A 16310-nucleotide genomic window follows, 5' to 3' on the forward strand; every position below is an offset into this window, starting at 1 on the left:
TACAAGAAAGGGATTTGCAGCGTTCCTATGAAGTCAGCAGCAAAAAGGGTTCTAGGGTTCTGTAGGGCAGATACCTGTCTGTGTCCCTTGTGAGGAATGAACCTGGCATGCCTGCTTTAGCCTAAAGCCATACATCATGCTCTGGCAGTGCCTGTCAGCCCCATACTGTGTTCACCCCAACCTTTGGTATCATCTCTGATTGCCAGACAGTGCCATGTTCTTCCTAAGAAACACCACAAACATGAGAAAAAGCCCAGAAAGAAGTATGACTTTCATGAATAAAATAATTCCTGAGCTAACTAGGACTGCTAGGAAAGTCTTCCCCTACTACTCACTTTAAAAACCCTACTGTTACTAGACACATGTCAGGATGAAAACAAAACCACTGGAAAATGTGATGCCTAACTCCTGACATGACAGCTTTGAAGAGGATAAGTAGGTTCAGGGAGCAGGCAGTTGTGCAGCCTTTCTGATCTCCTAGAGCACTGCTCCAATCTGCTGAGAGTGTTTTTCTCCTATTTAAATGGTAATAGATGTGTGTGAATAGTAAATTATATTTTTATGAAGAGACAGGAAAGCAAGAAAGTGTCTATGGCAATACAGGAAACCAGTACAAAGAAGACTGGTAACAGGGCTACAAAACATAGAGGAGGAATACTGGGGAGAAAGGAGATCTCCAAGAACAAAAATTATGAGTAATCTTCATTAACAGCATTCCAGTTTACACAAGATATAATCCTGACACAAAACTCCTCCACATTTGTGGTGAATGGATGGTTATTTTATACATATATATATATCCCTCCTTATAATGTAGAGGGTTTCTTTGGTTCACTAACAGAAAAGCTGAGATTCTAGGCAACATAGAAATAAAAAATTTAATCTTTTTTCAAAGGAGGTTTGTATCTGGCAACAGAGTACTGCCCAACACTGGCACTCCCAGACAGATCAGGACACCCAGCTGCTCTTCAGAAACCACTGGCACAAACTGTTGTTGTGGACAGCTGTTATCAGCAACACCAGAGGGTCTCCTTGGTTTTTGCTAGAGATCTGTAACAGAAATACTAAGATTTGTAGAAACACTTATGAATGGAAACAGAGGCATGTGAATGCATCAGGAGAAACAACAGGAAATGGTAAAGGAGAAAACCTGTGTTAATTGATGGCAAATGCAGTCAGCCAAGTGACAAGATAACCAGAACAAACAGAAGCCCCAAAGCTAAGGTGGCAAGAAGATGAGGAACAGAACTCAACCCGTAAAATAACCAGACAGGGAAAACAACTTTGCCTAAGACAAAGCGAGACTAGACACTAAGGCAAATGATCTCGCCATTACTAAACAGTCACTGGAAGCTGTCCAAACACCAGTTTGTCATCATCATTTAAGGAAAACCCATGAGATGAGATAAGGACTCAGCAGCCAGCATCCTTTGTCATCTGTATAACCACAAGAAATCCTGTCCTGACCACACAGATACAAATGTCCTGGTATGAGAGAATGAATGAATGAGGGAAATTAGTTTTGTTTAAAATTAGCATCAACTTTTCCTTCTATATAGTCTTGCACTGAGTTTTATTATATTCATTTGTTACACTCTCAAGCAAACTGCTTAAGACTGAAAAAACCTTCTTACATGAATATGTTCAAATCTCATCACATTTTTTCCATTGAAGCCCTGTTTATTAATAAGTAATTATGACCAGAGTTGAAGCCACAATAACGTTTCAATATGAATCTCAGAGATGATACTTTGTGATACTAAAGCTGAACAATTCCTAAACAGCAAATAGGATATGCAAAGAGGCAGTTTTGCATTACAGAATCATATTAATGCAGAAACAGTTTGTCCTCTACATAAAAGGGCAATAGATAGGTCTGTGTGTAATTAAGATAATGATTTCTTGGCTTCAGAAACACTATTAACTAAGCCATTTTTAAAAATTCACTGTAATTGTTCTGCAGCTAAGGAATTAACATATTATCATGCTATTTGTGGGCATGCTTGGTCTCTGAAAAAATGCCTCCCTGAAATTCTCGTACCAATTTATTTAACAAATAAGCTAAAATTCAGCCCTGACTCATACAGCGTGTAAGGAATCCGTCCCTCTCACTCAACACGCAGTGGCAAGGGCAAGGGCAGCACAGACACCTGAGCACCTCACTCCTGCTCAGTGCAGCCACAGGACCCAAGAGCTGCTCGAACAGCTGCAAGACTGTCACTGTTTTCAGCATCTGCGTGGAGCAAGGCTCCAGGAGGCAGTCCACGGGTAGCTCCAATACTGGGTTCAGCATGCAGTGTTTCAGTAAAGGGTGTGATGAAGGTGTGTGGTAGTCCACGAGAAATGACTGGAGCAGCAGCCAATCCCAAAAGTCTTGAAACTGATTGTAGCAAACTCTTGGGGGATGCTAAGGGTGCACTCTTCCCCCTGTTTTTGTGGATACTATGGAGGCTTGCTTGTACTAGGCACAAGATGTCTCTTCCCTGTGTTAGCCCATACAATCTGATGGAAGATTGCCTCTTCCTGCCCACGGGAACACTTGCATTTTATAGGGCAGTGTTGCACAATGTGAGTAGTCCCACTTTTCCCTATGGCCCACCAATGCAGGAATGTTTTGCTGCTTACCAGTAACTCTGAAATCAGCCTTAGCACCAATAAAAGAGAAGATTCTGTATGACAGTATCTCTCTGCATTGATCCACCCAAGAACTGATTAAAATATCCGTGTCTTAATGGCTGGGACTACTTCTTATAGCAAAATCCCATTCTAGTTCTAGTTTCACTGAAGATCATCCAAGGCAGGTACACCTACAGCTTTGTCAAGGCAGATGCTGCCAAATTCTGTTCCTATCCAGTGCTTCTCCACGAAGGACTTCCTTTGCTATGTAATTCAGCCAAGACACCAGACTAAACATTTCTCCTGAAGGAAAACTGGTGGCCCCCACCTAACGCTGATATCTACTGAGTATCCATAACTCACCTAAGCATAGAGTAAGTTAAAACATGTGGTTCCTTACTGCCTTTTTGATCAGGACTAGACACAACAGTACCCAAACAATTTAGAGTACAATACCCAGGGTATCAACTCCCATGAGTGACCAGCCAACTCAGAACATCTGCCCGTGTCTGAACAGATGCTGTGTATCCTGAAAGCATCAACAAAAAGTCATTACACCTACTTCACCGCCCACAGCCCATCAGTCCCCCCACTTCTCCCACCTCCCTTCTGCACTTGTCTTGTCCAATGCAAGTAAGCACTGCCCAGAAATCCTCCCTAGATACTGCCTGGCAGAGGGAGAGATTCCAATCAGCATCATCCTTCTGGAAGTGATACATATTTGCTTGTTAATCCCATCTTGCCTAAATGAGTGACAGTGATTTCAGAATATGACTTCCTTTGGGTTCTTTTTCTCTGTTTTGTTTCTCTTTTGCAGGCAAGACACAGGGAAGGAGCTTACAGCATCCTTCAGGGATGGCTGGATGGATCCCTGCGCATCAGCCTCCTGCTGATGGCCCACCCCCCAACAGTGGCTACAATATTAACAAAGCCCCAAAGTCAGCTCAAAGGAATGTTGTGTAAACAAAAGTTCTGTGAGTAAGATACTACTGGCTTTATTTTCAAGGCTAAATACAGCAGGTCTTGAAACTTCCTATTTTTGGCTTGATTTCTTAAGGAAACACAATGACTGTGTCCAGCTGTCTGTTTGTCTCTCCTCCCAAACAACTTTTGACCTCACTGGCAACTTCAGCCAAAGCTGGCTGCATGTGGGACTTGGCAATATTAAGGTCTTACACATTCTATAAAAAGGGATGGCCCCAGAGTGCAAACATCTGGGAGATGCCCCCACCCCAGGAAGGGCAAGGAAAGTTTGGCTGCTGCCCTCATCACATGACTGGAGCTGGCTGGCAGACAGCTCCCAGCTGGAACTGTGCACTAAGGCTGCAGGAGCACACTGGAGGGGAGGCAGCCAGCACTGCCTGCAGGAATCAAGGGTTATAGCTTGGTGGTGGCATCACCGAGCTGGGGACAGCATGGGGGTCATCAGAGGGAGGAAGGATTGGAGTACATAGTGAAGAACTGGAGATAGGAGGGCAAGGAGAAAGTGGGACTGGGGAAAGGATCTGGGATGTAATTGTGGAAGGGAAGGGCTGTGGGATACTGATCCATAGGAAATGAGGCTTCATTAGCCTCACTGCTCATAGGATAACAGGTCTAAAAAGGAAAAGAGCTGAGATTTTCCCCTGCCATTTCCCCATAGCCATGAGGACAGAGGATCAATGCCTTTTAACTTCTGCTCTGATCATAGCGCCTCACTTGCACAGCTGCAAGCTGCAAAGCATTCTGGGATGCAGTTTGCATGAAAAACGTTTCTGCAAAATAAGGTCTTAATTGGATCTGTGCAGAGAGCTCTCTGCGACCCTCTGTGGCTCTGTACTGGTCTCAGGCTCACCATAGGGATCCAAGGGCAGGACCAGGCTCTGAAGTTGTACCTTTGTCACTGCCTGAGCAAACAGTTAAGATGATGAACTGAAAGACAAACACAGGTCAGGGGATGTAAAATAAGGGACAGAGAAAGCCTTCTTACCTTATAGATCTTTCCCTCTTCAGTACCAACAAGAAACAAATAGTCTATCTTTTTGTGAAAATCAAATGATGTCCCACAGCCTGTTAACAGAAGAAAAGTCTGTCAGACAGAGAACTGGTTCATCTGGCCGGCACACACTCTGCCTGTGGTACACACACACTGTCAGTGTTTTCAGAAGTGATTTATTAGCCAGAAGCTCCCAAAAGAAATTAGAGCCACCCCTTCCGCAAAAACTTTCCAAGCTGTGCCTGTCCCCAAGACCTGCAATTTGAAAATCCAACGCAGAGAACGGAAAAGCAAACTAGAAGAACTGGAAAGGAACTGGAAGAACAGATTGGACCAGGGTTTACTCTGGTAACAATATAAAATGACTGGTGCAAATGTAAAAGCCATGAGGACCAGGCTTGCCTCATACTGGGGAACGACAGATCTTTTTTGTTTGTTCAGTATTCATAAAAATACAAATGGTTTCCCATGCATAAAAGAGCCCAGAAAGAAAACACCACATCATACCTCCCTGTGCCCTTTTCATTCTTAGCTCAGAAGCCATTTAGCAAGCTCATTTCAGTAAAGCCAGTAGCAAAGGATATGATTTGGGAAGAAATCCTCTGCCAGGCACAGAAGGATTCTCTTAACTTCAAAAGCCCTGAATCGAGCAACATTGTGAACTGTGTTCAAAACAGGTATCTACCACAACAGGATGTGAGTCCTTCAGATTTTGCAGCTTCTGCTCCCAAGGCAGATGCAACATCATCCAAGAGTGCCAATTCTCATGGTAGTGAAAGAAAATTTCAGCAGGGTACTTGTGTGAAGATGGGATGTCTGCGGAGTGTGACAGCCACTTGGAGCTGTTGACCAGCAGGGACACCCACAGTAATCATCAGATGAGAAACAGAAACAAGCAGACAAGGCTCAGAAGCACATAGTTACAGAGAACTTTCTGCAAAGGCAGCTGTCTTAAACGTTAACAAAATGTAGTCCTCAAAGGAATTGTTAAGGTCATTTCAACCCTGTATTCCTGTCTGCATTTTTAACATTTAAATAGTTTGTTAGCTATTCAAGACAAGTCTCTGAAAATCCATTTCGCGCTAACGCTAACAAATAATCCCAAAGCCCCTGAGAGTTCTGCAGTGTACTGCTTTAGCTGATCTCTTGCAGCCTATGTGGCAACACAAACCTTCTCACAAACAAAATGGTTCAGCAATTACTACCCTAGAAACACAGAAATACTTAAATCATAGAATCATAGGATGTTTTGGGTTGGAAGGGACCTTAAAGATCATCTAGTTCCAAGCCCCATGCCATGGGCAGGGGCCTTCTCCAAACCCAGACCACAGCTTCACAGCCAAAAGCAGGTGCAGTAGGATGATTAGGGGATTCTCCAAGCTCCTTGTGTGGTCCAGGACCTCCACAGCTGACTCATCCCATCCTGTCTCAAACACAGGATGGTCAGAGTGAGGGGATTCAGCCTAGGACTGCACTGTCTCCACCTTGTATAGAGGGAGACTAATATAGTAGCTCAGAATAGATGCTGCGCTTTGAGAAAGACATAACCCAATAAGGCACATCCCACCACTGGCTGGATGAGCTGTGCACCCCAGAAAGGGTGCATCTTAATTTGGTTTCATCTTAATTTGGCCAGTCCAGATCAAGGTCTGGCAGAAAGAACAAAACTGACTTAGTTTTGACAAATACAGGTAATACCTGTGCCTTGTCTGCATTGGGATATCCCAGTAAAACATTTTTTGAATTAATGTTCATCTTTTTCTTGCAAGTAAAGGCAAGATGTAACCAGCAAAACTTGACTCAATTTTTGCCCATCGCTGTAGACAGACTTTGCCCTACTACATAATGAAAGCAAGGAGGCATAACCCTTCTTTAGCTCCTTTCATCTTAGCACCCCACTCCCAATTTAATTCCCCAGAATGCCTGATTAAAGGCTTTATATTAGTAATTAACCAGCATGGCAAAGATTTGGGCTCCTACCAAATGTTTGCAGCTGCAGCCTCTCTGGCCCCTGCGTCATTGTTCCCTCTACTGACAGCTTGATGACATCTGTATGAACCAGCTCATTCTGTAGGCAGAGGAGATTCCACATGAATAACATACTTCACAGCAACAATACATAGACATTCAGTACTTTGAAATGGCAAATTTTATGGAGGAATTTTAAAAAGCTGTCCAAAAGTTGCTTAATGCTTCATACTGGCAGTTGGCAACTTGCTAACATGCTGTTGTACGTAAAACCCCCAGGAAACTGATGCTGTGGTGCACTGGAACGGAGAGCCTCTGGTACATCACCCAAACACAGGCAGCTGACCTGAAAAGCTTTGGGTTTTGAGGTCAACGTTTTTGAGTGGAGGTTAACATTGTCAGCTTAAATCATTGTGTTGTGACACCACACTGTGTGGTTTAAGATGAGCATTGCATATTTATCATGAAGCTAACTAAAATCTGAACTAACGGGTAGTAACTTACCATCTTGCTATCATCGCCAGAGCAGCCTCGGTTCCCAATACAACCTCACAGGCTCTGAGATTCAAATAACAGCAACATCTAGCAAGCAGCTCCCCCAGGGGAGAAACGCCCAATGTTGCTGTTACCAGCAGACTTTGCAGGCCAACAACACTGCTGCGCTAGGTGATGTATGGACACAGGGCAAAAAGGCTGGGTCCCAAATTGTTTACAGTTGAGGTGGGAGGCAGAAGAAAGTGGACACAATGTGGGTGAGTATGAGGAAACAGCGAGAGGGCAATGATCCATTCTTAGCCTAGCTTTGGGAATTAAAATACCACTGCAGAATGGAGCTGGTTATGAATATAAGAATACTGTGGGGCTGATAAAAAGAACAAAGAACTAAAGATTAAATTAGTGAGCAGTGTGGGCTGTGGACTGGATGTTTTCATGAATTTGCAGATTTCCCACTGGAGCACTATGAGAACAAAACATAACTTCTTAGCTCAGTGAATCAGGCTTTAGTTGGAGCTTCTCTAAGCCCAGAGCAGAACTCAGGTAGAAAAAGAGATTCTGCCTGGCAAAGTCAATCTGAGGGAACTGCGTGTTAGGAAAGGCGGGAGAAGACCTTGTGAGCATCTGTTCAATACTGCAGCTCAGAGGGGACCACATTCTGTAAGACATTTTTATCGTGTTTTGGGGGTACAAATTTACAGAAGGTTCAATAAAGGTAAAACCCCATAAAACGGTGTACTTCCTTCTCACTAATTTGCACTGCTGCACACCCACGTGCCCTGGCCTATTGATGGCAGTAACTGTTCTCTAATACAGCAGGGAGAAGCAGGACAGACTCCTGCAGTTTGTGGAGCCCTACTTTCTTTTAGTCACCCTTCTTGCAGCACATGGCTTACCTCAAGTCAGATTCAGTCGGTAAAGGCATGAGTGATGCTAAGGAAGAGGCCCTATATGCTGGTGTATGTGTGCAAGAACTGGAAAGAGCAGTGCCCAGAGAATTCAGGAGCAGAATATATCCCAAATGCCACTCACTGCCCATCCAAATAGGACTGCTGGTGGGCTGCTGGGAGTGCAGTCAGGGCATGCTAAGCCGGCACTTGCCTCTGCTCAGGCTCTCAGGTCTGCCTGCTTTCCAGAGAGCATCTGTCCTGTCTAAGCAATGCCTGGTGGCCACACGGGTCTGGTCTGAAGAGCAGTTGTGGAGCTGCCCGCAGCTGGTCACATTGATATAACCAGTGTGTCTCACAGAGGTCAGACACATGAGCTGTGCAGACCCAGAGGTGTGCTAGCACACTTAACTCTCTTTTCTGGTAGAAAGGTAGCCCACACAAGACCTTTTCTCTAAGCACGCACCTTTTGCAGCCTTTCTCTGAAGATGCCTCCTGGCACCCCCACGTGGCTGAGACCTCTGTGGAGAGCTTCTGTAGCCTCTCACCTTCACAAAGGTCTTACTTCCCTGCTGTGCTGCTTTTGTTTTGTATCCAGCTTCACGGTCTGCAAAATGCATCTGTTCCTGGGGCTGTTTGTCACCAGAGCCATTTGCATATTCCTCTGAGTAAACAGGCTGTTGGACAGTTTGGCCTTACAGGAACACTGAACAATAAAATAATATGTTGCTTCTGCCTAACAATTGTAAAGTGCTTTGAAAGCATTGGTGAATTAGGCCTTGCAGCTGCCTATTTCCCTTTTGCTGTTATTAGCCTCAAGTGATAAGGAGGTCCAGAGCTGTTCAGTAATTTATCTCTAGGTCATGTAGGAAGGGTGAACTACGACCACTAATCAACCCTGGGATTGCTGAGGATCAGCTTGAGAAGCAGTGCCAGGCTGCAGCCCAACTGATTCCTTTTCCTTTTTGATAGGCCACATGTGCCCCCAAGGTGGGAGAGTCAAGTCATCCAGCTGCAGAAGTCCTGCATCTTTCCTCACCATTTCACACCTTCATGATGACCCAAAACCAAGCCAAGATGATAGCCTAAGCACACACAGCTCATGTGTGATCGCGCAGTTTGTCCAAAGTTATCGTGCCCATTTCTAACAGAGACAACCAGTATGGTCAAGGCAGATCAGCTGCCTCTAAGCTGACATTTGACAGTTCTTCTATCCAAATTTTGAGTGTAGCTTGCCAAAATCTAGCTGGAAGCAAGAATGAATTTATTCACTTTCTGCTCTCGGTTTCAGAAGTGTCAAACAGCTATCAGTGTTTGAAGAAGCTTTACTTCTGTATAGTCCTGTCAAAAAGATTAATGAAGCTCTCTTTCATTTATTCCCTATTTATACTATGGATTTGCAGAAGACCTCTGGGGTCTCTTCAATTTTATTCTAAATAAAACCCAGAGATGGCTCTTTTGCAAAACTGGCATTCAAGCAGATTATCCATTTCTCCTTGTTGGGTACAAACCCACAGATTGTAACAAAACAACCTTTTCATTCTGTTTCTTGCTTTTCTTGTTGAATTTCTGTCCAAAAGAAGAACCCAAACAGCACCCAAAACTTTGCTGTTTTCCACCCCTGCCACTTTCTTGCCTGCTAAGTACGTCCCAGCTCTGGCAATTTCAGAGGTAACTTCACCTCAAACAGATCTTAAAACAGTGCTTTCCGTATGGGTATGGACAAATTTATAACAGAAGGGCAATGAATAAGTAGAAATGGCATTGTGTTAAGTGGATGCAGGTCTTAGAAGTCGCACCACGGATGCTTAAGGAGGTAAATCTATGTGCTCAAGGGACAGAAAAAACCACCAGCTTATAACGTGGTAACACAGTCAAGCACAGATGAATCACAGAAATGTTGCAGAAGACCCTCTACTACATGACTTGCTGTCAGAGTCCATCTGCAGACTCATATTTAGGGCAATTAAATTAGTTTTTAAGTAAAGAATTTGAAAATCTTCAAAATGTAAAATCAAATAGCCAACAGAAAAAAACACATGTTGAAATTCAGAGACATACATTTAAGGGTCATTTAGGGACATTAATGCTAAGTTCCTGTGAATGTATGTACTCTAAAAGAAAAAGTGATCAAAGGCAGTTGTGTTGAGTGTGTGCTAGCAATGTCATGGTAGGGGGAAACCCTCTGCCTGTCTGACTGCGTGTTGCCATCCCACTGCAAGCTTACCCAGTGCTACTTTGGCAGCAGGGGAAGAAATCTGCACCATCCCTCTCCCATTCTGAATTCAATACATAGGGGAGCATTTTAGGGGTAAGAGTCTTAACACTGGGGAAGAAAATAGATTGCTCTGTCTCTGGATGACGCCCCTGGAACACAGAAAGTTTCAAAGCCAGGACCAGTCTTGAACTCCTGCAGCCTCAGGAGAATGATCTCATACTCAGGCCCGTGGGTTGCTACAGGTGCAGGCAGGATGAAGGTTAGGTCCTGAGCAAGGGGCAGGATGGTTCTGCTCACTTCAGAGTTTAACATGGAGCCCCAGACCCAGCTGTGGCTGCACCTACAATCTTTTGCTGCCACTTCTTTTCAAACCTGGCTCATTAAATATAAAAATAAAACTAATGCGTCATTGAACTTTGGAGGCAATTAATCATAATTTGGCTGGGAAAAGAAATCATCACCTACTGTTTACCTTAACTAAAGTCCATGAAACAATCCGACCATCTGAGGAGACGGAGAAGAAGTTCAAATTGTTGTCCATGTCATCCTTCTGCCACTTGACCTTAAAACAAGGAGATAGTCCCAGTCAGCACAAGGCACTCAGCATTAGTCAGACAAAGTTCCATGCCCTTAACAGGGTCTTCTGAAATCCTTCCTAAAAAGCAGCTGGCTGCCACCCCAGAGGCCTGCTGGTTCTCAACATGTTCGAACACCCTTACCTTCACAGGCAGTTTCAGAAGTGCCTCCAGCTTCTCCTGTCACTCAGTTTCTTGCAGGGATGCTCTAGAGAGGGGGCAAAGTCCCACACCCGGGGACTCTGCACCTGCCCATGGCCATCTCCCCCAGCAGTGTTAGGACCACTGCCATTAAGGATGGGCCTTGTGAAACGTTAGCTATGCAGCGCTTTGCACTACGGCACTATGCATCATCCCAGAGATCCCCTAAGACATCTCCAGATGACACCAGTGGTGCCCACAGAAAGGACTCAAGACACCTGAGTATATCACTGACCCTCCACAAACTAACCCCTTCCCATCTGGCTAATTACTCCAAGTGCAGTGCCATATGGCTACCCTTCAGCCAGACAACCTCAAATTAGCTTTCTGTCCCTATGCGGAGTGCAGATGAGCCCTTGCAGACAATGTGTGACATAGGTCCTTGGAGTACTTCTGTTTCAGAGAGATGAAAATGTCTCCATTAAAATTGAAATCCTCCCTACACCTTCAGAGCATCTGTCTGCCTGGTAAGGAGATCTGCCTTTTGACTGTGACAGCTCAGCAGGAGAGATTAGAACTCAGATAAATGGCTTACAGTTTAGAAGAGACATTTCAGTTAGACCAAAAGCATTAAGAACACTCGATTTTCAGATCTGGGAATTCAATCAGACTGAAGGGAAAAGGATGAGTTGTCATTGGGCCTGTCAGCACACACTCCTGTGGGCATCTGTCAGTTCAGGATGGGGACAAGCACTTCCACAGGTTCTGCTGAGGTTTTCAAAAGTGTATCTGTTTCTGTCCAAGCAGTACAGCAGATACATTTCCCTAAACATCATCCCATAAACATGATAAATGGGCATGATTATCATAGAGCTTACTAAATACTCTACCTAATACTTGGTACCTATTCCAGAAGACAAGCAGCATTCTCAGTACTTTAATTACACAGACTGGGTATTCTGATGATACTTCCTTGGGATAAACTGTGTTAATTCTCTTTTGTAAAATTGTTTATGCTGTGAAGTTCTGTGGAGCGTGAAAATTCAGCAGGAGACTCAGCAAAGAGTAATTAATCCTTTAGTGAACATGTGTCCTACCTAGAACACACTATTCTGAGGATGGAAAAATAAAATATAAAAAGAATCCATCTAGGAATACATCAAAATGCCAGTTTCATGTCCATAAGGCGCAATTGAAAAGACTTGAGTAGCATATACCTTTGAACATCCTTGCACAGGAGAAATTTTAGGGCTCCAAGTGGAACCACTTTGCTATCTGGCATTAAAGGAATAGTGCAATTCAATATGGCCTAGAATAAAATGGCTAGAGATAAAAAGATAGGTTAAATGGCACATATGGAGAACAGTGATTTCCATGGCTGGCCACCATGCACAAAATGTCCTGGGTATATCTATTCCAGGAACATATCCCTGGGATCATGAACTACTGCTGACAATGACGGTCACCTGCAGCTGCTTCAGATGAAGGGGTTGATGTAGTGAGGAGTTTTAATTCAAAGTGAGAAACACAGAGTTCAGGGGAACTGGTTACAAACACACACCCATTGTGTCTCATACTGTGCACAGAAGAAGAGTTATGCTTCAAATCAGAGCTTTTAAAAATGTCACTCTAAAATTGTCTGACAAGAAGATGTTTTTATTTCTATGTCCAACACACCTCTCCTCTAACTCATGTTCTTCTCTTCAGTCTACTTTCCCAAATACTTGGGAAAACCAGACATACTTCTACACACCTCTAAGGCAAACTGTGTTCACCTGAGGTTGGGGAAGATATTTAAGACAGTATCTCCTACAAAAACGATGTGCAAAGGTTTTGCCATTTAAACCTGGGAGCAGTTAGGACAAACGGCTTAGATATCCTCTGCTGAGACAGGACTACACTGCAAGCAAAGGGGTTCTCCAGTATCTGAAACCTGCAGCCTGAACCCAGCAATGCCCTGAGCTACATGTGGAAGACAAATGCAGGTGACACATACCTGTACTCAGTCAGCATGGGTCTGAGCCTTCCTGAAGTCTAAAGCCACCATCCTGGTTGCTTACACAACGCACATGTTAGAATCAAAGCTGGTCCAGACCCTCCCTGAATGAAGAGTCCCAGCTTGCCCCCTCTCAGTGTACGTCTAGATGCTCATTAGTAAGCGCTGCTTGAGTTGTGCAGGGGCAGATGCAGCTGAGTTCTCAGCTCTGCGCTTGCCAAGTACAGTGTAAACATTTTGCACCTGAGCTAGAGCCAAGTGACAGCCCATCACAGCAGTGGAAAATACATGGATGAAGGCTCAGCAGCTGGGATCCACCCCGAACACCATGTGCAGACACAACTCCTCAGTCCTCAGGTCTACGCTAACACATATTGCAGAAACCTCATCTAGAGGTGAATGACAACAGAAGTGCTATCATGAGCTCATGTTTGTTTTTTCCCCAAGCCAATTCCTTTCAGCCTTCCCCAAGTGAAGAGCTTTTCCCCAGGGTTTGCCCACTCCAAACACCCTCTCTGTGATGGAGATCTATTCAAGTTTTCTATTGTCGGTACTCAGTTAGGTGTCACAACTACTTCTCTTCATCCCTTACACAGACAGGGGGAGTCACCAGCCCCATAAGGTAAGTAGGCTGATTTGCTTGGAGTACTCCTGCTCCTACATTTAAAGCAGTCCACAGCACCTGAGTTAGGTACATATTGTAGACAGCTTGAGCACAGTCCCTGAAGGGCATTAGGATCTGCCCTCAAATGACTGTCAGCAGCTCTCAGTGACATTAGCATGAATTTCAGAAAACAGAAATTGGCACTTACTCCTTTCAGTTTTCCTTCAACATCTCTGACACCTTAATAGTATTTGTGATCTTTTTTCTCCTGATCTCTGAATCCCATGAATGCTTATTAAAGTAATTAGCCATCATGATACTGCAATCAAATCGGGCATCTGATCAGAACTGGCCTTTTCTCTGCTCCCAGAGGCCCGTGAACACGGCACAACCTCCTGTCATTAGCACTATCTGTGCTGTGCAGGGTGGAGCATTTGACGAGAGAACCAGGCAATTGTGTGTGTAGTGGCAAGAAGTTAATCTCCTGAAGCATGTGATAATCAAGCCAGGATTTTAGCTGCATGAAACAATTTACAGCAAAAGTTCAATTATGATACAACTAAGAGTAAAGTACCACATGAGAAACGAAAGTGTGTGTAAACTGCAGAAAGGAGACAAGCAAACCCAGCAGCAAGTCATGATGAGACCTGTAATAAAATCACAGATCCACTGCTATTTTTTTGTGTGATCTTTAACCTGACTATTTTTGTAGTGCAAAATCAGTGTGTGAAACTCGTTGCTGTTAGAAGAGCCTACGACTTTTTAATTTTTATTTCTTAAAACCTGTTTATTTATAAAGAAGTTGAGACTATTCAAACCCCTGTTTCATGGAAAAATAAAGATTAAAACCTGCATGTTCACTGCCATATACAGCAGGTTAGCAGGGCAATAATCCATCCATTCTTAGCAAGGAAATACTTCCATCCTTGTCCATGGCAGCTGGTAATGGCTCCTGTCCAGCAGGAGATAAGACCATTTATTCAATCTGATTTGAAAATTCCCATGTTTCTGATGTCATTCCTACGTAAGAAATAATGTTTGATTACTTTTCACGGCACAGAGGCTGTTAGTCACACTGACAAAATACAATTGGTCAAAATCATCCCAGCCATGAGCCTGACTTGATGGCTTTGCAGGCAGCCACAGGCAGGATCTGCCTGCCTTTCTTACAAGATAACACCTGCTACTGCAGACACAAATCCCTCCGGCTTGCCAAAGCTCAGCTGTGGGGTGCCAATGCAACACATGCACATTGACTGATGAGTAATTCCCTCCCTTTCTATTAATTATCCTTTAAGGAGCCCTTTGCCAGCATTGGAGTACCATGGCCCTGCTGACACCTGCCTGAAGTGAAATAAGAGCATTTTGCTCATTCAATGACTAAAATAATAGATAAAGTCTGTCTATAGGTCACTCCTGCACAAACTAGCTAAATAAGACACTCGGATGACTCCAGCAAGCAAACAACTCCATGGGCTGCTGAGGAAAGTCCCTGCCAGTATGACCTGGGGAAAATTCCTTCCAGTGCCAGCCTGGCAATCAGTACAGTCCTAAGCAAAACCATCATGGCAACGCAGGGTTTGGAGGGACCCGAAAAGGGTATCTGTCATGCTCTGAGGCAGACTGGACACACTGCTACCACTGGTGACAATTCACATAAGGCTGTTCTCACAAGCCTCCAACAACAAACACTCAACAACCTCCCTGTAGATACATCAGTGCTTAATTGGCCTTTTACAGGAAATTTCCTTTACCACAAGTCAAGCCAATTACTCCTACCATCTCCCCAGCGGACACAGTGAACGATGGTTTATTTGCCTTTTTATGAAAGTCTTGAAACAGGCAAGAAAAGGTTGCTGTGTCACTGCTCCTTTCTTTTTTCTACAAACCCAACAAACACAATTGCTTCAACGGTTAGTTCCAAGTCCTGCTCTCCAAGCCTTTACCATTCCTGTTCTTCCCCTTCAGCCCTTCTCTGCAGCTGCAAGCACATGGTACAGGGCTACCTGTAGGCATTAGCAGACAGGAGTTACAACCTCCTTTATCTTATATTCCAGCTAATAAATCAGAATGACACATGTGCTGCATATAACATTGCTGACCATTGGCAGTGATCTGCTACACTCTCCCCTTCTGGCACTTTGCTGTCTAACCAGTCATCCCCTGTTTCGTATCTGTGTATTTAATTTCCCCTTTCTAAACATAGTATTTGCTCTTCTCTTTATTGAATTTCATCACATTGATTTTGGGTCTTTTTTCCAATTTATCAAGATCATTTTGAACATAATCATGTCCTGCAAAGTGCCTTGTCCTCCCAAGGGGGCTCCACTATTCTGCAATCAGAGTTATTAATGAAAGTATCGATCAAAAGAAGACTAAGATTAACAGGTACAGGGTCTCACTTGAAGCTTCTTCAGAGTCTGACAGCAAGCTCTGTATAACTGCTCTTTGAGCACACTGCCTGAGCCACCTGAGCAGCCTCTTTATGGTGATTTTGCCTAATTCATATTTCTCTGCTTTGGTTATAAGAATGTCACTGTGTGAGCCTGGATCAAAAGCTTAAGTCAAGTCAAGATGGATAGAGGTGATAACCTTGACTTCCTTCCCCTTTTTCATGAGGCCCATTTCTCTGAAACAAAAGAAAGAAAAGAAATTATACTGGCTTGACAATTTATTCTGGACAAATCCGTGTCAGCTTCTCTGAATCACCTTATTATCTAGACATTTACAAATGGTTCTGCCATTTATTCCAGTGTTTTTTCCAGCCATCAGAATTGGTCTGGCTGGTCAGTAATTCCCTGAGTCCAGTCCTACCATTTTCCTCCAGATATTTTT

General features: G+C 43.9%; 1 protein-coding gene across 3 annotated transcripts in view; it reads right to left on the reverse strand.

Moving 5' to 3' along the window:
• Positions 1–16310, reverse strand: part of DNAI1 (dynein axonemal intermediate chain 1) — a 151051-nt gene that overhangs the window by 45117 nt on the left and 89624 nt on the right. For all 3 annotated transcript variants that reach the window (XM_040580433.1, XM_040580431.1, XM_040580430.1), the window contains 3 exons: positions 10632–10721; positions 6572–6659; positions 4586–4665 (listed from right to left, as the gene is read on the reverse strand). In XM_040580433.1, the coding sequence (XP_040436367.1) occupies positions 4586–4665; positions 6572–6659; positions 10632–10721 (258 nt within the window). The remainder of the gene's footprint in view (positions 1–4585; positions 4666–6571; positions 6660–10631; positions 10722–16310) is intronic.

Source organism: Falco naumanni, chromosome Z, assembly GCF_017639655.2.
Source record: "Falco naumanni isolate bFalNau1 chromosome Z, bFalNau1.pat, whole genome shotgun sequence".
Lineage (NCBI taxonomy): Eukaryota > Metazoa > Chordata > Aves > Falconiformes > Falconidae > Falco > Falco naumanni.